Source organism: Equus przewalskii, chromosome 13 (assembly GCF_037783145.1).
Source record: "Equus przewalskii isolate Varuska chromosome 13, EquPr2, whole genome shotgun sequence".
Classification (NCBI taxonomy): Eukaryota; Metazoa; Chordata; class Mammalia; order Perissodactyla; family Equidae; genus Equus; species Equus przewalskii.
Window position 1 is genome coordinate 12320871 of NC_091843.1, and position 25280 is coordinate 12346150.

The 25280-nt window shown below is 39.2% G+C and overlaps 1 protein-coding gene across 10 annotated transcripts in view; it reads right to left on the reverse strand.

Annotated features, from left to right (window-relative positions):
- The window catches only part of TENM2 (teneurin transmembrane protein 2), a 1162025-nt gene that overhangs the window by 618629 nt on the left and 518116 nt on the right, over nucleotides 1-25280 (reverse strand). For 2 of the 10 annotated variants that reach the window (XM_070569079.1, XM_070569068.1), the window contains exon 1: nucleotides 11458-11846. The exons of 5 other annotated variants lie outside the window; for them this stretch is intronic. In XM_070569079.1, coding sequence (XP_070425180.1) covers nucleotides 11458-11503 — 46 coding nt within the window. In that variant the 5' untranslated portion in view covers nucleotides 11504-11846. Of the gene's footprint in view, nucleotides 1-11457; nucleotides 12040-25280 lie in introns of those variants that run through there. 3 more of the 10 variants (XM_070569081.1, XM_070569078.1, XM_070569067.1) reach the window with 2 other exon arrangements.

The following is a 25280-nucleotide window of genomic DNA, read 5'->3' on the forward strand; positions in this document are numbered from 1 at the left end:
GTGAACTCAAATCATTTAATATGCATATTGTCAGGAGGACAGTAAACTAACCAGCCTTTTAACGTTTATTAGTATAACTTAAAATAACTGTCTTATTATTTGATTAATATTTGTATTAAATTGTTATCTAAAGAACTTCTAGGATGGCTGTAAGGTTTTTTATGTGTTTGTGCAATACAGGGAGACAATAAATTTTTAGGAAAATATTTTGATTGATGAGTTCTTAAATTTGAAGAAAAGAATTTGATTATTATTAATTTCCACATGTTCCTCTTTTTAGTTCCCTGACACAATATTAAAAAATAAAATCCCTGATAGTAGAGAGCAAATATTACTGAACTATGGAATAGCCAGCTCCCCCCGCATCCAGGCATTCTTTAGTTCTTCCTGAAACCTCCATTAGGCTTCCCGAATAATAACATGATTCCAGTGCTGCTTTAGTCATATAAGTACACAGAGATAGAGAATCACATTTATATTTTTTATAAAATATTCACTCCCTCCATTAGACAACAACAAAAATAACCAATAGTGATCATGGGGTTAGCTGATAAAGGCAGAAGGTAACTGAAGATAATAATGAGAAGACACCATATCTGGCGGAGCTCTCTCTACCATATTCCTTGTACCTCTCACCAAACTCATCATACGTTTGTGAATTAAAAGGTGGAATGCAGCTCAATTAAAATCATAGAAAATTAAAGTAGTCCACTCAATTCCAAATCCATTCTTAGCCATATTGCAGGGTACTATGAGAATAATTTTCTACTTTGAGAGTATCGCTTAACTAAAATGGCCAACTGAAAAACAAATAAGTGAAATGGGTGCTCTGACACAACTGCATGCACCAGAAGCTACTCAGTCATCTAAACGTGCACATCGCTAGAGAATAATAGTGTGGGAATCTGGGAAACTCACGTTAGGGATGCAAACATAAGTCTCAGGGTGTTAAAAGGAAGAATGGCAACTACTAGGGTCTTTCAACTACAAATAACCAGGGACAGCTCCATGTTAGCAAGTCAGAAAACTCAAAGACCTTATTGAAACATTAAGGAGGAAAGTTGGAAAAGAGAGCAGAGAAGTATGATCTGGGGGGAAGATCCTCACATAAAGTAGCTTTGGTCTCCTAGATCCAACTAAAAATAAATCAATATGTACTTATTGTGCATCATCATTTCTGAATCTCCAGTTCCTAGCAAAGTGTCTGATATTGAGGACCCACTCGATCCATATTCATGGTGGCAGTGCTCAGAGTCCACAGTCTTTTTAGGAGTTCTGATAGCCAAGGTTCCATATTTTGAAACCAATCACTAGAGTGGAGAGTATGGAGTCAGCACTTTTAGGCTTCCACTAGAACAAGTCTACTGTCCATCATAAGTAACATGATCAGAAACTAAGGAGAAAACCACAATTAAAAAGTGTACAATCTTCTCCAACTAAGAAGATGGTTCTATTCTGGTACACAGGGATTGGGATCTATTTCAAAGTACATCAAGAGAGGCAGAAGAAAGGTGACAGCTGTGGCTAATTTGAGTAAGACTTGAGCCCAAACAAGAATGAACTGTAATCCTTCCCAGTTCCTTGAAGATCTGATACCTCCTTTTTAATTTATCAATGCATTGTGACTACTTACGTATTTAAACATTCATTCAAGAGTTCATGGTTAAATAAACTTTATGCTGCCAGATATTTTACCAAGCATCAGGATACAGCAGTGGACAAGCTAGACCACACGGTTCCTGCCCTCACTGAGCTGAAAAACTTATATGGAGATGGACAATGAAACTGACAGTTATATAAATTGAGAGCAGTCTTATAATAAGGTAAACACATTATTAAAGGGTCACAGAGTGGGAGTTCCTAATTTATACTGATGGAGGGATAGTCCAGGAAAATTTTGGGGAGGAAGCAACATCGCACTGAAACCTAAAAGATGAACAGGAATTAGCCAGGGCAAGCTGGTGTGTTGGAAGAAAACGAGAAGGATGAGCATTTACAAAGGCAGAGTTATGAAAGCTGGAAGGACTGAAAGGAATCCTGTAGGGATGGAACGGAGAATACAGAAGCTTGAGAGAGCACAGGTGGGGGCACAGAGGCACGGGAAATGATACATAGGAGGCATCCAATTACATTGTAAACTCCTTGAGGACGGGGAATATATTGTAGCTTCCTCATTTACTAATTTGGCGGCAAAGAAAGTAGATTACCCATTAGAAGTGCTCTATCAATATTTATCAAATATCTACTGGGGATCTCTTGGTGATGCCTGAAGCCACTCTAAGCTTAACGTTCTTTTAAATACTCCACAGGATCATTGTTTTCTCTTGCACGAGACGGTGTGTAACAGGCACTGGCAACTTTATCGTCAAATAGTTCATAGCTACGTGCTATCATTTTCTACACTTTTTGTGCGCGACTTTTCTGGAGGAAAACTTGATAAACATGCTCAACTGTGCAGCGCTTTGCTGAACTGTCAACCATTTTAACTTTATATATAAAATAAATCACAATTTTCTAATACATTTTCCAACATCAGGGACATTTAGTTCATAAGAACAAATAGAACGGCAGCACATAAATCATCAAATCATTCATTTGTAAGAGTTGAGGGGACTGAAGTGGCAGTTAAAGCAGAAATAACGTTTTGGATGTAATAGCCAAGTGTTTAAAAACAATTTATCATTTTGTTCTGGTAACGTTAAAAATATCTTCAAAAGACGTTCTGGGGAATCACAGTCTTATAATAAACTGTAATAAAGTAATTACAGCTTGGGTTTCTGTCAAGGTTCTTGCCATGTAAATTTTCATTTATCTGAAATTTGCTTAAAACAAATAGATTAGATTCATTTCAGGAACAAGAATGACATGACTTTTTTGTTAACACTGATTAATGATTTTAGTTCCTAATGTCATTAGTCAACTATCATTTTACCATTTGAAAAATGGTCTTCAGAATCTCTAGTTCTCATCTAGACATGAATGTTTGCCCATTTCTTATATTCTACTGACCTCTAGAGACTATCTGTGTGAGTATATAAATCACATACGATATGTGATTATAAACACATAAAACATAGACATCATAAATGCCGTATAGATTGAGAATAAAAGAATCTTAACCACATAAGCCCATTTCATTTTAGAAAGATATAGACAAATTATTTACATACATTTTCAAATAAGACCTTATGTGTACACATTTAATACTAAGCATGTGGATAGCACATTCCCTGTATTCTCACTTGTACAGACCTCATAGAAAAGCGACTATCAGAGAACTGATCCTATCTTTGGTTAGTGACTTGCCAGCAGTAAGGGGTAATAGAGAATTCAGACACACCAGACTGGCTTTTCCATAAAGCCAGATTTGTTTTTAATTGAGACCAGATCAACTTATGTGATCCCCCAAATCATACTTCCTATATTTCTTTTCCAATCCTCCTGACCAGGCAAAAAGCATGTCAAGTTTTGAGGTACCTAGTGAGGGCTCAGACGGCTTTGCAATCCTCGAATTTTTTTTCTCTCAATGTCTCCAATTGTTAAATATACCCAAGAGTGAAACACTCAACATTAGAATAATTTCTAATTCAGGTCAAGATAATGAACTCCTTAAGAGTTATGTCTGGTTCATCTTGGCATCCATGGTACCAAGTTCACTGCACGTCAGAGTGTAGGAAATTAATAATGCCAGCTTGAAAACAATACACTATCTTACCAGAAATATAGCCACACTATATTTTACTAGGAATATACCTATTCTCTCTCTTTCTACCTCTGGATATAGATATACACATTGATTCAGACTCAGATACAAAGAAAGAGGCAGAGATAGACATATGCACATATATATGGAGTAACCACATATGTATGTACATATGTGCATATAAATGTGCACATACATATAAATAATAAGAGGCATCTCCTACATATATGGAACTCATGACTAGATTTGTCAATGATTTTCCTAATAGTCGCCAAGATTTTCCATTTTCAGTTGTGTACTACATTACTGTTAAACTCTCATTTAAAATACGGATTGAAAACTCTTGGTCATTATACCGCATCATCAGCTACACCTCAACACTTAAAAACTCCAAGTAAATTTCTTTCTAATAAACTCTAAAATTTTAATCTAGTGATAAGTATTTTTTAATATCAAGAGACTGATAACATCTTTTGCCTTTTAGCATATTTATGTCAACTATGTTACAGAGTGTATATTTTATCACTTACAGTGAATTACATAATAGATTTAGAAATAGAAACATCTAGTGAAGTTTGATTAGACATCTCAAAGTGCAACCAATTATTCATAGACATTTGCCAAATAGGGATAGTATAAGAGAAGAGTGCATTGTTTGATAAGACTTTGTTACAAAGTGGCAGATATGATCACAAGATTTTGAAAATGTTCAAGCCACAACTGACGTATAAGAAAAGGAGAGGAAATCAAATTCTGATTCTGTAGTGATATCCAGGAGACGGAATCCTGTATCCTGTTCTGCAAACTTGGAAGGTGGTTGATAATGTCCGCGCTTATTCTGTAATTATAACCCCTCTGGAAGTCAGCTACATTCCTATCCTTGCACCATTTCAGCCTAATTCTGGTATCTAAGAGGCTTTAAAGTCTTTAAAGTCCTCTGGGACTTTGAAGACCTCCAGGGAGTCAACTCGAGGATAGACTGGCAGTCTGCTGATGATGGAAATGGGATGGGACTGGTGTTGGATATTAACTAAGTGGAGTTTGGGCACCAATAACTCACTTTTGTATTTAATACTGGAGGAATATGCTAATCAGAGCCCTGAAAACCTGCACAAGGTACACTTGCGTGATCCAAGTGGCCTTGTAAAATTCCAGCTGGACACAATATGCAACCAGTTAATTCAAAATGGTAGTTGGTCTGGGTGGTAGGAAAGGAGAATGATATAATCCAGAACAATGAAGCCAATTACTTGGCATCATTCAAACCGGTTGATTTACTTTTTGCCTCTTAAACATGTGGGAAAAATATGGGCATTTTAACAGCTGTAGTAAACTATCATTTGTAAATAGAAAGAGGACCCTCCTTCCCCCAAATTAAAACTTAGGTAGTCAGTTTTAGTGAATAGTTTTGAAAACCCAGCAGCTCAGACTTTTTACATAATTAGCTCTTCCAAAGGATAACTCACTGGTTTGGATTTCGCTGCTCAAATACGCCCTTTCATACTATTAGCAGAGGTGCCGATGATTAGAGAAATGATTCACGTCAGGTAGTTAGAGAGAAGACAGAGGAGTCAGAGAAGAAATCTGGATAATCCCCACACTGGAAATTCAAACCCTGGATAATCAGGACTGTACTATGTATGCAATTATGATTCTGTCCAGTTAAGAGAAATTTGTAATCCATTCAGTTTCAAGTCGATAAAGTCACATTTCTCAAAATCTTGCATTTTGGCCTCCAATGGCTTAGAAAGTTTTCCTTGCTAGATTGTCTCCAATTACAGAAATCTTTCCCAAGTACAAGGCTGCACAGAAGTATATTAAACCTGTAGGATACCATGTAGCTGGCTGTTTTACAGAGCTTTACAGCGCGTGCGATCTCCACGCATGATGTAATGCTACTGAGGCAATTCACCACAATCCGATAACACTATTTGTTCAGCTCACAAATGTTCTCTTACACGGCGGGGGGGAGGGGGAGGGGGGGCGTAAATTATCTTTAAATAGAAGGTTGAGAATAGTAAGCAAAGGGAAGTATTGATAAATTTATATTAACTTTAAAAGAACCCCTCCTTCCCACCCCAACACAAACACAAAGATTTCATGGACAAACAAACACAGGACTGCTATGGATTCAATAGATCCCCGGCCTACTCAGCAATAATGGGGTTACTGCAATAACCAGAGAGGTGTGAGTCAGGAAAAGGTTTGGCCACAGCTGTCTGACAGTCAGAAGAACTGAAGTCAATGGTGAAAAGACAATTCTAACGCAAGGCTCAACTTCGGTACAGCATCAAAATGTAGTTGGTGCCCAGCAAATAACAGATAATAATAGAGTTGTAAATTTCCATTGTATTAATACACATCCCTCCAGTAAACATGAGGATGTGTATGTTAAGAATTTGTGAGCACTGATTTTTCCAAGGTTTTCAGACTCTCTGCAAACACACAGAAGCTAAACAGTCAAATGAGGCAGGCTGGAGGAAACAGAAAAAAAATCCACCTACATTCAAGGTACGAAACAATAATTTCTAAGCCGTTGGGATCTATTTTTTTCCCTTGCATTGTAATGCAGTCAAGTGTATGAGTGATGCCTTTTGTGTTTGATAATGTCAAGTGTGAATGTCATGGGCAGCCCCCCCATCTCTCATGGTATTAAAATGGTGGGAAGATGAAAAGCTTGGAAAAATAAATGGAACACATTAGATTAAAGTGGTTGGAGGACAAGGCAAGACACTCATCTATGGCTTGGTTCCGAGGTGATGTTGGTAACCTTGTCCACCTGAATAGGTTGGTTAAATCAACTTCTGAGGAAAAGGGTGGCACTCCACTTAATTGTGCTAATTATTTTTGCTCCTTCTCATTACGAAGTCTATCGGATGCAAGAAAACATCTTATATGTTAAGATACAAACTTCCATTACCTAGTTAAAGGAGACTCCACAGCTGAGCTTGTCAGTTAAACACACTAGGCATCTAAGAGTTTAGGGCAAGTTAGTCAAGTTTATGCAAAGTGATACACAGGCAATTCAGGGAGGCAATAATTCCAACAAATAAAGTTATACCTTTTTAGAGAGAAGAAAACCCTTATAGATCATAAAAAGCCATCCTAATCAATGTGAGGAAACTGGAGGTGAACATAACACAAATGGATTATAATCCAAATAGTATGGAGAGAATACCACACCTTCTAAACTGCAGGTCTCATCTTTGACGAATGGTGAAAGTTTTTCTTACGACAACAAATGCATATACACAAAATCTCTGCCTAATGAGGCCGTGACATCTGCAGTACACACAAGAAATTGCAATAATTATAATAGGAAGGTGTTTCTCATAGCCATTTTCCTTCCCCTCGACTGTTTCTCAACCTTACCACCTATGTCTAGGCTAATGCACTAGATTATTCACTGGCTTCCAGCCTCTAGAGTAGAGGTTCTCACTGTTTTTCCAACATCATTCCTAAAAGGTAAAGCAATATCACTCTAGTAATATCAGCTCCTTAAGGCCACAACTGAATGGGAGAGAAGATGGCCCCTAGATAGGTGCTTCAGCATCTCTTGGGTAGGCGACAGGCATAGTAAGGAGCCACTCTTCCACTTCTTTCCCATTCCCATATTAAGGAAGCTCCTCTAGAAGCTGCCAGATCACATCTTCCCAGGGACTATTACATACATTGGCCTGTCATTCAAGGCCCTTGATTGTATTGGCATCAGTCACGCTTTGTGGTATTACTTCCCACATGACCCCTCTGATTTTGCTCATCGGGATTATCTTACGTTTTCACCTTTCACTCCTAATTCAAAGGCTATCATCCTCAGTATTACCTCAACCTGCAGTGACCTTTCCTCTTCTGCTTGCCTAAGCAAGGAGTTAGGATCCTGAACATTTTAACCCATCAGGCAATTCTCCAGGTACAGTTGACATCTTCCATCTTCCTAAGGTTCTCAGTGAGGCGACAGACATTTTTTGTCACTGTGGCTGGAGGTACCATTTGATACGTTGAACTCAGGGGGCTTTAGGTATAGTCAGTGCTTGATAACTATAATGAAAAAAGAAATCACCAAAAGCGAACAGCAAAAAAATCCACAAAAGAAACCAAAATCTCCCACCAAATTGCAAAGCTTTTCTTATTTAAAGAGAAAAGGAAAAAAATAATCTCTGTGGGTCAAGCACAAAAAATGTACATGAGTGAAAGCAAAAAAAAAAAGAAAAAAATTGAAACATCCTTACCCTAGTGGACTTACAGTGCTAATTACAAAACAGGAGTAGCTTATTCCTTCTAAATATAAGCCTTTTCCTCCCAGAAAAGAGAAATGAATGGGTGTTAAATCAAAACATCCTAGGGAGCATTTCACACCTCAGGAATGAAAAGTGACAAAGAAGGGCTTCAATGCAACAGAAAAATCCACCAGAAAAGAGCTCCGACTGTATAAGGTAAGAAAAAGCAAAAGCTCTACCACACAGGTGGTACGCTTGTCCTATCCGAATGTGCTTTTGTAATATCCAAAGCCCCCTTGCATTGGAAAAAATATATACGCTTCTCTTACACAATTGAAATCGGTTAATTGATCATTTCCAAAAATAAATACTCCCATAGATAGAGGTCATCGGTTGCCTGAAATTGCATCAGTTTGTGTCTGGGCACTAGAATCCTGTGCTCCTCTGGGACATCTTTGTCATTTTATCAGAGTGATTACCAGCAGAGTAGTTCCAGCGTGAGTCCCCTCAGCTCCTAGCACTCTGCATTTCTATTTTCTCCATCAAGCCTTGTGGCTCTTGCTTTGGAAATCTGGCACTTAATATCCAATGTTAATTACATTTCCTAGTCTGAGGAAAATCCTATTGGGTTAATTTTTCAAAATCATATAATGAAGGAACTTCAGTGACAAGCCATGTATGTTTTTGATTGTTTTTTACGGATAGATCTATTAAGCAGTTAATATTCAGTGGGAAAACAGTCTCAGAGCAATGAAATTCTATTACTTTAGAGGTTGCATGCTTTTAATTTCTTAATATTTCATTACATGTTGGCAACTGGTGCATATTTTTATAATGCGTTTGATCATTACTCTTCTCAGGGTATTCTATTTCAGTTCTTCCTCTGACATCATATTTGCATGTTAAAGGGTTTTGGTATTCAGGGATGAAATGTTCTGAATAGTAATGTGCAGTTAACTTGATTTTTTAAAAACAGAAAACAGTAAACAGATATTATATACAGGGACTAAGGAGAACAATCTCATAATTTTAAAATCTAACTCAAGTTTTAATGGCTTTCTATAGAACATTATAAAAGGTAATGATTCAATATAATTCATTAATTAGCAAATTATGCAAAATGCTATCAGCGGAGTTTGGGGAGAAGGATCTTTTTCCTTGGCTTTTATAAGTCTACTGCATTTCTTTTTTCCCTGTAAAAAAAATGATCTTTTCTTTGCTCTCCAGCAACATCTACTGGAAAAGTCAGAAAAATGCTATTTATATGAATCAGATAGTTTGAGTAAGGATAGTTTGGGTTACCATCTGCTTAGAAAGTGCGTGCTGAACTACCATCCAGTTTCCAACTGAATTATTTCTGCCTACTTCAGTTGTCCTTCGTTCTCCAGGAGAAGGACAGAGGTTCAGTGATACATGCAAGCAAGCGGCAACTTCAAATTTATCACCTCCTCACCTTGAAGAAGTCATTTTCATAAATAAAATTAAAATGTATCTATGATGCAGACAGTACATTTCTCTTAGCCCATCTTCTCAGCACTTGTCACTTATTTAAGAAATCATGATCAGGATCAGCGGCAGCATTACAAAACTCAGTAGTTAGGGTCAAGCGAGAGTAAGAGAAAAGATTTTATGCCAGGAAGCTATGTAGAAACAGGCATGGAATCTGAGAAGAGCTACTTCAAGATTCTGCAAAGTTTCTTAAGTTGAAAAAAGAAAACTACATGTGATGTGATTTTAAAAATCCATTATGAGACCGCCAGTGCGATTACATCAAAGATTTTACAGCACTTTCTTCTTCCCTTGTCCACCTCTTTCTCTGCTATTTCAACCATGATGGAAAAATTAGGTTTCCCCACAGCTGTGTGACGGGGCTTCCCAAGGAACTTCTGTTGGCGATTACCTCTGAATGATGAGGTGTGATGAGACCTGTAGTCCGTTTGGTCTCCCCTCCCTCAAATTCAGCAGCTCCTAATGTCCTCACAAAATTGGATTCACGGGCTGCACCCACAAGATGCCATTAGATGGTCTGGCAGACACAAGCCACGTCAGAGTAAGGTACCAAGGAGCGAGTTCAGTTTGGAAACTCGGGAAGAAAAAAACCTTATCACCAAACAAATATGTAAAATATCTTCTCATTCATGGTTGCTGAACCCAACAGTGCTACAGTATAGCAGCTCTTTCTAGGACCGAACCTCGTGCAAGCATTAAAGTCACCTTTCTGTATTTCATTCCTGAGAAGCATTCTTTTAACAGAATTTTGTACTTTTAATATTCAGATTTCTCCCATCCAAAAAAAAATCATCTAAAAATTAATTCAAACATTTTAGGTAACATCCTAGGTAAAAACCTGGGTATAATCTGGATTTCTGTTATCCTTAAATAAAAGCTCTGGCTAATTAGATTCTTTCTTTCTTCTTTTTTTTTTTTTTGCATTCTCAAATCTCAGTTCATTCACGCCAGCAATAAATTTCGCAACAGAGGCAATGAACACAAAATCAGCGAAGACTGAGGTTAAAAATAGATCATCAAAACTTTAAAACAACAGCAGCAACAAGAATCAGGCGCTGGGAGACTACAGAATATTGCATTTTGTGTTTGTTCAACGTTAAAATAGATGTGAGCCTTTTAAGCTTCATCCCAAAGCTCTTTAAAGGAGAAATGCCATCAAATATAATCCACAACTCTCATTCATAGCGCACAAAAGGGACAGATTCCTAAAAGCCACCTACAGTGAAAGTCCACATGTAATCTAAATTTAGGTCCTAATGCAAAGTTCCGACTTGAAACTGACAATTAGCCCGCTTCATTATCGAGCCGCTTAGAATCCAGGCAGGCTTATCAAACAGCACCTCCAGAGTTAACTCCCATTTCGAACTGTCATAATTCAGTTATCCTAATTATTTACTGGCGTCTTTTCTAAAACATACCCTAGCCTGATGTTTTAACTTCATATTTCATTTGGGACAACCCTTAATCTCCATTTATGAAACATCAACCTGGCACAGGTTGCGGAGATATAAGCAAGCGCTTCACCCACAAGATCCAAACCAAACACACCCAAGCAGCCAGACTTAAATAAACTCTACCCTTGCTTAAACCTCGGGTGAAAAATTATTATAACGCATCAGAACTTCAGTTCGAAGAAAAATTTCAAATGCCAGCTCTCTCCCAGGGTTTAAGTCCCGGAGTTCAAAAACAGGATCAATTGGATTATTATTTTTTTCCCCCGTTAGCTGTTTAGAATTTAACGTAATGCAAAGTGCTATTCTGATCAAAATCATCTTTCTCATCTCTCCCCTTAAATAAAACGGAGGAGAAATCATTCAGTGTAAATGCATTTACTATACAAATCTATTTTCAATTGAATTTGCTGCATGCTCTAATTCATCAAAATTAATACAGGTACTTTCTATGTTAAACAAAAGGAAGCCGACTGAAAAATCGGCTTCTGCTGCGGATGCCTTTCTCAATTACAAAACGGTGAAAACAGAGATTTAACTAAGCCTCTCGGTCAAACCCTCCGATGGGCGCTCTTACCTGTTTCAGCTGAAGGCTTCCTTCCCTTGTTAGCAGCGTGCAGCATCTCTAGCTCGCCCCAATCCTCACCACCGGTCTCAAATTACACCGCTAAATCCACCCCCCGCCTTTTTTTTTTTCTTTCTTCTTCTCTTTTTTTTTTTTTCCTTTTCCCCAGCAAGAAAATGCTTATTGAAAGTGATTAGTTTTTGTTGTCCCTTTTAAGTCCCTCCTGCGGGAAGGAACAGGGGAGCAATGTGACGCCACCTTTTAATCTTTTGTAAGAGTGAAAAGGCAGAAAAGGAACGCGCTATCAAACTGAGCTGCACACATGACCAAAACTCGCAGGAGAGGCTGCCGCTGCCTGGCGAAAGCACCGCTAGGCTCGAGTGTAAGAACAGAGAAGAGGGGAGAGTCAATGGAATGTGACAACGTATGTGCATCAAAGGCAGGAGGAGAGAGAGAACAATGAGCGAGGGAAAGACAGCGAGGAGAGAGGGACAGAAGGAGAGAGAGACAGAGTGAGAAAGAGAGAGAGAGAAGAAAGAACGCGGAGAAAAGATAGAGCGGGTTTCAGGCAAAGGATTCTGAGAATAAAGCCACAGTGCAGTGTCTGGCAGCTTCTGTTTTTATCTCAGCGAGCATGATACACTGCCTCTCTCATTTAGAAACACATTCGTGTATCTTCCAGGTTTGAAAACTGAGATAATCGCAATGTGTCTCTGGTTTTGTCTGATTGGCATTTAACTGTGCCGTGTACCTGTGATTTTTTAGGATGCATTTATGTGCAATTTATTTCGCATATTTATTTATGTAGGCAAAAATGAAAGCTGCTAATTTCTACGGCAATTTGCAACGTAGTTTTACTGGCAGATGGAACTCTACTTATCATAACTGCTGACAAACTGCCACGGGTAAACAAAAGAAGAAACAAATGCTTCGTCTTGATAATTGTCTTTAGAAGAAAAAGCCGACACCAAAATATTAGCACTTGCAAAACCCAGGTTTCCCAGTTAAAGTTTGAAAGGTGGTTTTTCTCCATTAATTTTATTAATAAAGGCAAAATAAAAGGGAGGACAAGATGTTTGAAGGAAAGGTATTGGAAAAGAGGGTATTAGGTGAGTGGAAACCTAAATTCTTTCTGATTTCCCTCCAAATGTGACAACAGGCATGCTTTTCTTGAGTCCTGGAACAGAGTTTTTGAGTCACTATTTCTACAGACTTTTACTGCATCCGTCAGCCTTCCTGTACCATTTTAAAGTAGGTTCCATTTTTAAAACAAAGTCAAAAAGAAATGATTTCCTAATTCAAATTGTTTCAAATAGTGTTTCACCAGCTTTGTTCAATTTCTACTCATCTCCTGCCACATGGGGGCTAGGATTACACAGTTAAATTCCCTAAGTGACCTCTTTTATAAGGATGTAAATTGCCGATTCCAAGGTCAAGTATTTGGTATAAAAGTTAAATTATGGGTGGAAGTAAGTGCTTGCTTTCCGTGGTAACCTGAAGCTAACGGAGTAGTAAGCCAGCAGGAAAAGGAGACACCTAAGCTTTTGACTGACTCTCTTGTCCAAATTAAGCAAGTCTAATAATGGAAAATAAATCCCATGTGTCCTACTTATAACACTTATTGTTTTGGAAAAACTAAAACAAAACACTCAATCATTTCCCTTCGACTATGGTGTATCCCGACAATATATCCACGAACCCTAGGCATCTGGTGTTTTGGAGCTCCTGTGTGAGCCACCAGATAGAGAATGAGAACTGGTCCAGGAATAAGACCTTTTCCCTCCACCCTGGCCACATCGCTGTATCCAAAGACGGATCGCTTGATCTTGTTAAACTCAAAGTGTCATAATTTTCATGGTTTACCAACAGGAGGGTATGTTTTTAGCTTGGACCCAAATAAAGAAGTAACAACTTCGCTGTTTCCTCACAATGTGATCAAGATGAAGCCCTCCTTGTCATTAAGACAGAGCAGAGAATGGAGAACACACAGGGGCCGAACAGAAGGCAGCTGGCCAGAGAACAGAGAATGCTCAGATGTAGAAGGGAAAGGAGGCTGCAGGGCCGGCGAGTGGCTGGGGACGAGGTGCGCTGGTAAATCCGGAATTCTCTGCAGACGTTTCGCCGAGTATATTGGAAGCAGCCTCCTTTAAATGACATTATTGATATAGGTTCTATAGTTAAAATTAACTTTGTACAAGGGAGTAAGTAGACTGAGAATTTTCTGCCAATAAAAATAAAGACCCTGTTTCAAGAATACAACTATTTCAGCGCAATAAAAGCAGGGGAGGGGCCTGGGGCTTATTGAACAGGATCAGCAAAGCATCGTCAAGGAAAGATAAAAAGGAACCAAGGCGACAAAAAGGGATTTTTTTAAAGCTATAAATGGCTATCAGTGTTGTTGCTTATTTTAAGCACTTCCTTAGTGAGGAGGTGGGTACCCCAAGTGGGCATCATTTATAGATTGATATATATGATTTATTCTTAAGGTATCATGAGGGAGGGGGGCTGTTTGACTATTCTGGGGTGTCAAAAGTGGTCCAAATCACATTACTGTTTCTTACCTGAATATGAGTGTTACAAGACTGGTTTCTCTCTGAGAGAGCTTTATGTTCATGTGCTTATACTGTGGAGTATATGGTGGTAAAGTGCTCACTTTTGGGGACCAGGCTGCCTGCATTGAACCCCAGCTCTACCACCTGCTTGCTGTGTGACCTTGACCAAGTTATTTTGCCTCTCAGTGGCTGTTTCCTCATCTCAAGAGGGGTGTAATAATATTACCTGCCTCTCAGGGCTGTCATTAGGAATAAATAATGCATGTACTGTTCTTTTGTGAGTTCTGTTCTCAGCACATAGCAAGTTCTTCCTAAATAGATGCCTATTAGGAAATCCACCCAAGAGATGTTTTTTAATAGCTAAGATAGACAATATTTTATCCCCTAAAAATAGATGAGTCACAAAGACTTCTTTCCCCTCTGACCTGCCTTGTAAGCTCAAGTTATTCAAACTGCGCTCTGGGTCTTTCCACTTGGATAGCACGCTTAAAACTCAAGAAGGTCTACACCAAACTCACGACCCCACCCTCAAAACCAGCTGTTTCTTCCAATTCTCTTGCCTGTGTAAAGTATATAAATCTTGCAGTCATTCAGGGCTCCTTTCTTTGCTTTCTGTCTTATCATTCGATTATCTGTTACTATCAAACATCAACCCCCCCACGTCCCTTTAAGTTATTGTTTCATTTCCAGACTCCTAATACCTTCTCCATCTGGGCACTTTTGCCCGGACTATTGCAATAATCCTTTAATGCAGCACTTCTCCATGCTTCTCTGTCCTGAAACATGAAGGGTGACGAAAATCAGCCCCTGCTCCTCCAGGGACAGTCCTAGGGTCCTGTCAAAGACGGAACCAGATCGTACACACCTGCCTTTTCCCCTCTCAAGAAAGCACTTGGAATCTAAGTGAAGGAGAATGACATTCTTCCAGGAATGACCTTGAATCTGCTCTAATGGATAAAGCAGCTAATCTTTGGCAAACCAATACTTTACTATTAGTGCCTTGTTAGTCCTAACACTTCTCCCAACTGTCATGAAACAGCTATCGAAAACAACCGTTTTAAGAGGTTTTCTTTTCTTCTCCAATTCATCCTTCACAAGCCAGAATAACCTTCTTAAAATGCCACTCTGAATGACTTCCATTCTCGATAGTTATTGATTGGTCTATTGAAAGTCTGATTTATTTCATTAGCTTATGTATCAGCTTAAAAATCATCAAAGCTTCAAAAAAAATGATAGTAAAAATCATCATCATCTGACGAAACAAAAAGCATGCAGAAAAAAATGTAGGGAAAAGAATTAAAGAGGTGTTTCAGGCTGACAATAAAAAGATCATGTTACTTTTCTGGCAATCGTAATATTTGTGGTTATTGTTAGTCTTTAAAAATTCATAGTTTATGATTTCTTTTCTCATTTTAAATAAATACTAGTTTTTATAAGAAAGAAATCATCAAAACTTCACAATTCTTTAGAGAATAAAATGAAGATTTTTTTCCCCTCATATTCAAAAATCTCTGCCGTTTGACACCAACATATCCATGTAAGCATTCGTTCTGGCACCTCCTCACAGGAGCTTGCTGCTCCAACAGCCAGATCCGTACACACGCCTTCAGAGCCTCACGCACGTTCCTTATTCTCTTTAGAATGTCCTCTCTCTTTCATCACGACGTTAACTCCCATCTCTTTATCTAAGACCCGGACAAGTTATATGTTCTCCACAAAGACTTTCTTTCTTTCTTTCTTTCTTTTTGCTGAAGAAGATTCACCCTGAGCTAACACCTGTGCCAGTCTTCCTCTATTTTGTACACAGGTGACCGTCACAGCATGGCTGAGTGGTGTAGGTCTGTGCCACTGAAATGGAGTGCACCGAATTTAACCACCATGCCATGGGGCTGGCCTCCACAAAGACTTTCTTGACTTTCCTAAGTTTACATAGTAGCTACTCAAGGGCTCCAGGGAAGGTGGTATGTACAATAATGAGGAGCTTGGCTTCAGAGCTGTGGCTTGATCTAAATCCTGAGCCTGAAATTTATTTCCTAATTGTGGGACATTGGTCAAATCCCTTTCCTCTTTGAACCTCAACCTTCTCGTCTGTAAAATATTGTGATGACAATTTAATTAGCTAATAAATGTAAAACAGTTAGCACAATAGCTAGTATACAGCCAGTGCCTCCACAATAAAGAGTAGTAGTAATAATACAAGTGCTGATTAAATCACAACGATTTATCACTGCCTCTAATTTCTAAACCTCATGACAACCCACCAAATGGCTGTTATTAGGACCATTTTACAGGAGGTGAAATTGAGGTTTAGCAAAATTAACTTACCCAATGTCACAAAGGAACAAATGGCAAAGCCAGGATATAGACCCTTGTCTTTCTACCTTCTAGCTATTTTTATCCACACTGATCATTTTCAGCTCAGCCTGTATCATCTTGGCTTGTTATTATTTGGGTTTTCAGGTTTGTGCCCTATTTTTCCACTTATATTATAGACTAAATGAGAGCAATGTTCATGTGTAAAACATCTCTACATCTTGAGTATCTTCCATAAATCTTTAAACAAAGTAGATTGCCTACTCGGTAAATGTTTGTTGACTGTTTGATCATCTGTGCTCATGGGGATTAAAGTTTTTAACGACATTTAAATTCAGTGACACTGTTTTTTGAGGAAATGGTTTCATCATCCTTTCTATGAAAAACATCATAATTATACAAAATAATATAAAAGGCAGACATTACATATGAATGAGGCATGCAGATTGAGATGAATGACATTCTCTGCAAAAATGCTATAGGGAAGTGATAGTCATCGATTTCATTTGGTTCGTCATACTTGGCATTTATATTCTGCTTGAAGATAGGCCCCTCAGCTGCCCATTCCATGCATGGAAAGTGGAGGTTGTTAGCTAAAAATCATCCATTGCAGGTTACACAAAAGTGCAGAAATAACCACTCAAATACCCACAGGGTTAAGTCACCTTTAATTCTTTCTTTTTAAATAAATGCAATAATTATATTCTCATTATTTTTCTTTTTGGCTAAGTCTATACAATACTAAAACAACCTGGAATAATGTAAAATATTCAGTCAACAAATATCATTCTTTTCAGTGTACATAATGATAAATAATGTTATTGAATTTTCAACAAGTTAAATGATACTAGATACTAGATACTATGGTCTCTGCCTGTCAGTGTACGAGTGAAAAGCAATAGAACTAAGAATAGAAATGCCCCATGCACTCCACACAAGATTATCAATGGTCGAACACTTATTGTCTTGTACCAGTCTTGATATTTGCATGAACTTCATGAAGTCAAGATATGCTGCTACTGCTCACTGCTGTATTCCCGGTACCGAGAACAGTGTCTAACACACAGTGAGTACTCGATACATATGTGTTTGACAAGCGAATGAGTGAATGGAGTCACCTGCCAATTTTGCCTAAACCCATCTATTTCTAGTGATTTTCTTTTTTTATTCCCACCCAACTGGTTTATATACATCCAAATACATTGGGTACTCTTTTATCTCCACATGTTACTTCCCATAGAATTTGTTTTGTTAAACGTATGCTATCCTTTGATCAATATAAAATTTCCTCATCCTCAGAGAATCCCGTCCAGAGTATATTAGCTCATGGTAAATGCTCAATTCTCCAATTTCAAAGCAACCATTGCCCGGAACATTTTATTACGTACAATTTTCCAAATTAATCTTGTCCTGTTCTTGTGTAGCTCATACTGTTGGTGAGCTGTTATTCTTCTAAATCTCTAGCTCACTCATTTCATCACCTAGATTTTAAGTTTCCTGAGGGTTGTAGGAACTAAGTGTCTTTATTTTTTATTTTTTGTATAATATATATTGCTGTTCCTTTGAGTACTATCTTGTGAATAGAGTGTGCTTCTATATATATTTTAAAAAGCATGTTGATTTGGTGTTTATACTGAAAGTATTGATAGGTATAAAATTCTCTCTTTCAGAAATTATGTGGAAGTGCTTATAACACAGTCCCTGGCCTTTAGAATACTGCTAGAATAGTGGCAAAAGTGCATGGAATTTTTTTGTAGCTTTTTCACCCCTTAGGTGGTATGAAAGGCCAGTCATTTATTTACTCTAGTATATATATTTTTTGAGCACATGCTCAAAGTCAACCAGTGTTCAAGTGAGTGTCAAAATTAACTCATTCCAACAAGTTGAGATTATTCTCATGGTAGAAAGAATTAGCAACTGCCCTCTGGAAGAATATAATTTTTCCCCAATCATTGGCACATTAGTTGGAAGTCAGCTTCTGTTGACCTATAGGCAATTAATCCTTAGAGAGAAGGTTTTTCAATTCTATAGGGTCTCGTCTATGGGGTCATTTCAGGCCCAATTATACACTTATCTATTCTGGGAGGTTTGTTTTCCCTTAGGGGGTATATAATGGGCAAGAACACTGTGGAGACACCTTACCCCATTAAGCCTTACTCCTTGGACAAAAGGATATTTCTTAGGAAAGATTTTTCACCCTCATAGTGGTTCTGTCTAGATTCCCTGGAGATTCAATCTATTGGAACTGTCTATAAATTACTGGTTTTCAAAAGAGAAAAAAACATTCTCCAAAATTAAAAAAATGACACAACCTCTGAAGTTTCCAGAAAGGCCTTAATGTTTGCTTTTTACTGGTAAAGACAAGACAATTCAGGTCCATTTTCATATCTGTTTCCAAAATTGCAATGAGTATGTAATATGATTAAAGCTTGGTGATATAAACAGTTTTCTGAAATTAGTTTATCAAATATTATAATTATATCAGATCTTATTTAGCCAATTAAAGCAAATTATTTTGCTTATAAAATTGCTTACATTAATAACCACATTCTGGCATTTTGGTTTTGTCAAATGTACAGAGGTCTGTCCTGTCTGTTTTCCATTTCTGTTTTGCACAGTGATTTGAACACCACCTTAAGTGAAACCAAAGTAGCAGCCACTAATCATAAAGTAAAAATGGAAAGTAAATCAAGAGAGAACCTCCAGTCTCTGCTTCCCATGGTGGACCAAATCGAGTTGGCCTCAATGAAACTCTTAAGTCAGAATTTATGTTCCTCTCGGTTGAATTGAATACAGGCTTTGGTGGACTATTTGGTTCTTGTTACTGATGTTTTTCAATACGGAACATTTGAAAGCATCCAACCAGAAGTTGCACAATGATCACAGTCTTGAACATATTCATCAGAAAATGCATTCACTGCTACAGGTTTTATTTTTACAGGAACCAGGGTACCACACTGTTTGCCAGTTCCTTCAATACTCTTACCCATGACAATCACAAAAGCAATTCACAACCTTACTTATCAGATAGTTTTGTTTTACAATAATCTGGTTGCTATTTGTAAAATCCAGGATAAAACAGTGCAATTTCTGATGCTGAATATCTGAAAAGCTCTGGAAGCTGCTCGGAAGAGATATGCACTAAAATACGTAATGCGATGAAATTACAACAAACAGACATTCTGGAGGGCGCACACTCAAGTGCATCTCAGAGTGCATGACATTTAATGGTGCTATTTCAAGATTTACAAATAAATTCTGCATTTAAACTGCCCCCTTCTACTCGCAGTCTTTCTTATCTCCAAATTTAACTCCTTCATTAAAAAAAGGGGTAGAATCCTCTCACAAAGAATGATCAACCAAAACAATCACCATTGAGTAACAGTTTCCAGAACGAAATGAAAGTAGGGATCGCAATTAAATAGTTTATTCCATGTGCTTCCTCCTAAATCTCTAGATGCACTTGGAAAGCAAGAATGTCTTTCTGCGGAGAATTTAACTAACAAAAAAGTGGTGATTTTAACAGCTGACAAATCCCCTGTAATAAGGGGCTTAAAAAAAACACACAAACCAATCACTTTTCCAGCGATCAGGCTGTGCAGATGTCAAAGAACTGTGTGTCATATTCTCCCTTGAAGAGCAGAGATGCCAGTTCAATCTATTTAGGTGGAGTTTTCATGACTGTATATATATCAGTGTGAAAGAGAGACGGGAATAGCATGCACCACTGAGAGGCAGTGTAGTGCAATAGAAAAAGTTGCTTTATTTCAATCCCAGATCTGCAACCATCTCAGTATGTGGTGGTGGCCAAGTCACTTAAACCACTATCTGCCTCCACTTCTCCATCCACTAAATGGGACTGATCTCTTCCAGTTTTTTATAAGAAGGTGGAGAAAAAAGCACTAGCATACTCGTAAAGACAGAAAACCCTATAGTTTCCTTATGTAGTCAGATTCTACCAAAGCTAAATCTACTCCAAGGGAGTAGATAGTATTCTGGAAGCTTAATGCTTTCTTTGAGGCTGCTGGGGCACCAATTAATAGAGTGAGGCAATAAGCCACTCAATAGCCCAGCATTGGCTGAAAGAATTAATGCAGCTCACCTCTGTTGCTGTGAGTGCAATACTATGTACTCAGAGGATGCTCAATAAATATTAGCTGATGATGATGTTGACAGGGTGCTGTGTAGAGTCACAGCACTAAGTGAATTACTAAGTTTACAATTGCTCAGAAAACTCATTGAATGATTATTGGCAATAAAAAAACCTATCCCTGACCTCATTTACTTTATTGTGATGTCATCTCATGCATAATAAGAACATCACCAGTCCCTGGAATCTTAACAGCCTTACCCTAGTGACTTAGGAGAACAAAAATAAGGTCATCCTTCAAACTATATTCAGAATCTAGGCACTTCTTAAAACTTCCATTGCCATCGCGCTGGTGCAATCCATCATCATTTCTTTTCTGGATTATTGTAGAGCCCCTTAACTGCTCTCCGTGATTTCCACTTTTGGCCACTATGGCTGATTACTACACTAAGGACTTCCAATATCTTACCTTCATGTGTCCATATTCTTCTGTAGTCCTCTCCCACACTGATTCTGGGATTGCCCTTGTGACTTGCTTTGGCCAATGGGACATAAGCAAACACAATACACGTAAAGACATTATAAGCACTTGTGAATTGGGGCTTGCCCTGTTGGAAGGGTGCCACTTCCATAAAAGAAAGCCTTGTCTGGGCTTCTGGAGGTTGAAAGGCCATAGGGATAGAGAGAGCCACAACCATTTTCTAGAGTCCAGCCCCCACCTGACCCACCAATTGGATGTAACTGTGAGTGCAGGCAAGCCTGGCAGAAGTAAGCAGCCAACACACTGAAATTTGAGAAATAATCAATTACTCTTGTTTTAAGCCACCAAGTTTTGGTCTAGTTTGTTGTCTAGCAATAGGTAACGGATACAGACCCCTACTTATTATTCTGAACTCTGCAATCAGAGTGAGTCTTTTCGTAATCTAAACCAGAAATCTCACTCTTCTGCTCAAACTGCTCCAAGAGCTCCTTCTCTCACCCAGAAAGTCTTTCCAATGTTCTGAAGACTTCACATGGTTTGTCCTTCCCCCACGTTATCAGATGTCAGATCCTACTAATTTCTCCCTCATTCTCTTCCCTTCAACTACACACACCTGTCTAGAAGGTTCTTCCTTGGGAACATGGATTACACTCTCCCCTCTTTTGAGTGTTTCCTCCAACGTCACTTTTCTCAGTGATACCCAGTCTTATTACCCTATTTAAAACTGCGTCACCTCTTCCCCACAAAGTCCCCATCCTCCCTGTTTGTTCTTTCTCCAATGCGCCTTATGCTTCTAAATCACTATATAGTTTGCTTGTTTTGGCCATTGTCTGATCCTTTTACCAGAATGTAAGCTCCAAGAGGGCAGGGAGCTGTTTTCAGGCCTACTGGTGGATTCCCAGCACCTAGAACCATGGCTGCTACATAGAATAGACTTAATAAGTATTTGCTAAATCATGAAATGAATCCTGCTGGGTTAAGGTGCCTGGATCAACAGAGTGGTTTCCACATTTAATGATAATGCTGAGAGTGAGTAGAGTCTATCAGGGCACACAGCTGATGCAACTTACAAAGATTTATGGGACATCACTTGACAGAACACAGAAGTAGCCTTGTGGTCAAGGAAAAGAGAAAGTCAAGAAGGTTCTTTGGGAAGTATTTTATCAGGGAGTCTCTTGAGCAGGGAGTGAGAACTGTGATCAGAAGCCAAGACAGGAGACTCCTCATCAGAACAGGCACCTGGAAGGCAAGGAGGAACCAAGGGAAGAAAAGGAGACTCTCCAAGCCTGCTTGAATCGAAAAAGCAAGTGGTACAAGGAGAAAGATGCATCTAAATGGTAAGTCTGGTCTTTTTGGGAAGACAAAGTTTGTGGTGCACTTGTACCCTTTTCAGGAAAAGCCTAAAAATAAAGAGAAATATATAAGAGGCTTTGTTTTTTCATGTCGCCATCAAGGTTGAGGATGCACACCAAAGAACACTGTTGCAGGACCTTGGTGTGTGCCCGGGGACAGGCTGCACTGCCGTGTATGCTCCACAAACACATAACATTTTATTAAAAGCTAGCACCTGATTTGACTGATCACAAAGTTGGCCGAACAGCAATCACAGGCTTCCATTTAAATACTTCGCTCTGTGAAAAAGTCCATCTCACAAAGACACAGTCTGGGCTGGCAGTGTGGCCTCCAGCTTGCAGCACAGGTGTGTGGGCGATAATTTACCTTAGTTAGTGCAGAACAGACGTGACCTGGGATGACTTCACTTCACCTCACTGACTCAATCTTTGTGCAAATCTCATCCAAAACCATCCATTTTCCTCCTTGCCCGCACCTCATCTTCCCTGTTGCTCTGCAATTATTTATTACCTTGCTCAGTAATTGTATTGTTTATAGCGGCCATGCAAACTCTATTGTTAGGGGGAAAAAATGCCTCTTTACCCAACTAGATTCTCCTACGTGGGGAGTAAGGGACGTTGGTCTCTTAGAGCCCTTAATATACAGCTCTCTGTGTTCAATTTTCCTAAAAATGAAAATTGCCAAAAAGCAAAGTATGCGGGAGATGTGTGGTTGGACACTATTGTTGCTTCGGTCCCTGCTGATATATCATGCTCCCTGCATGTCTGGGAGCACTCTCAGAGAAGCTGGCAACATCCCCCTCTTCCGAATGGCAAGTCCCCCACGCCCATCCACCGGCTCTCTAACTGCCTCAGTTAGTCATTCCTGGCCTTTTCCCCAACCAAAACACCAGCAGGCAAGACTATTATCCAGACCAGTAGATGATGAGGCTGAATGTGGTGCTGGAACTTAATATTGTTTTTTTTTTTTTTTTTGGTGGTTGTCATGTATATATTTCAGCATTTGATCCCATTTAACATAAAATATTTACTTCATGATTTCTGGTGGGGGAAATGTCATTTTTGAAAAACAAATTCCTTTAGCTTAATTACAAAAGACGTAAATGTGATCTCACTTGTGGAAAAAAGTTACTCTTAACAATGAGGTGTAAATTGGTGTCTGCTTAATCTGTTCACAGTAGGAATAAAGCCTACCACTCGCCTCCTCGCCCTCCTTTTTGCGGTGGTACCTGGGAAACTATTACATTCTCCTGAGCCCTTGCAGCATCTCTGATCTCTTAAGGAAACAAGAGACAGGAGTTTCATGCTTGACCCTTCTACCAGCTGTAAGGACGTTTACTTTGCTCCGTTTCCAGCATCTCTTTCGAACTGTGGACCACAGCTATATTGTCTGACCTCAGCCATGGGCAGCAGAAGTCCAGGCTTCCTTGGCCTCTCCTCTCTCCAACCATTGCGGCCTCCTGCATATCCCGAAATGGAGTAAGATTAATAGGGGAACCAGTGTTATTCATACAATGACCTTGTGCTCCTGGGGGAATTGCGGGCACTATTCTTTCACTTAGGATGTTTTACATTTCAAAGAACCTAGCTCGCTTTGATATTAAAGAGTGAAATGTGCAATGTAATTGTTATTGTTTTATGACCTTTAATAGGTTAATCAGGCTGCATCAGGCTTTCCAGTGTGTGGTTCTCTTCCAAAGGAAATGATTTGGCTCTTAGCCGATGAATTCTGAAAAGGGGGCTCAACACTAGTATTTGAGAAAATAAATATAGTGAGGTGCATAAATCCTCAAGAAAAATGGTTAGTTTGCTTACCTCAGTGCATCTGTGGGTAAGAGAGGGTTTCTCAACATTGGTACTATTGACATTTGGGGTCCAATCCTGCTTTGCTGTGGGAGGCTGCCTTGTGCACTGTAGGACATTTAGCAGCAGCCCTGGCTTCTTCTAAATGGATGCCAGTGGAACCCCCCGGACCCCCGCCTCCACAACAACCAAATGTCTCCAGACATTGCCATATGTCCCCTGGAGAAAAAATCAACCCCAGTTGACAATCACAAGGTTAATTGAAAAAGTGTGTGGAGGGGGATTCTTTTTGGGATTATGATATGTATAGAATTTACTGGCTTAAATGATAATTAATATAATAGTAGCTAACATTTATTGAGAACTCACTATGAACCAATTAGCACAATGCTAATTGCTTTATATGTCTGATCTCATTTGATCCTTAAAATAAAGCTAGGAGGTAGTTATTATGATCTGCATTTTACAGTTAAGAAAACTGAGGCATAGGGGAATGAAATAATTTGCCCAAGACTTGGCCACTGGAAAGTGGAACAGTTAAGGGTGCCTGGATCCAGAGCTCTCCTGCATTAGCTCCTCTTCCCTTTCTGGCTTGCCTCCTCACCTGGTGGTTATATTCTGAGTACCTAAAGTAAATCCAGGAGTTGATTAATCACCACTGCGTTTAGGAAATGAACCTACAGGCTAAAAAGGTCTTAAAGGTTAACGCAATGCTTGCCGTCAAGTAACATATGCAAAACAAAAGTCTAATACAGAAATAAATAAGAAAAACGGGTGGTGAGAGCCGCCCAAGAGATCAGAGGTCACAGCGCCTTGGATCAGCGCTTCTCAGACCCCAATGTGCATAGGAATCACCTGAGGTCCTATTGAGATTTAGAGTCTGGTCCCGTAGGTGTGGATTGGGGCCTGGGGTTCCGTATTTCTCCCCAGCTCTTGGGTGACGATGCTGCTGCTCTGAGGACCACGCTTTGAGCAGGGAGGCTCCATTGTGCTAGGAAAGGGGGCTTCAACACATTTGAGAAGTGAGGCCCAACAGTGTGTATCTGAGCTGCCAAGCAAGCATCACCACCAGTGGAAGGGCTGGCAGGGGAGGCTGGGCATCGCCTTGGCCTTGAGAGCCACTCTGCTCTCTCAGCCCTTCACTCGGAACATGACAGGGTGCCTCCCCATGTCGACTGCCCACATACACAGCTCAACAGCTGCTATTTGAAAGGACAAATATTAATTTGAAGCATGAAAACACC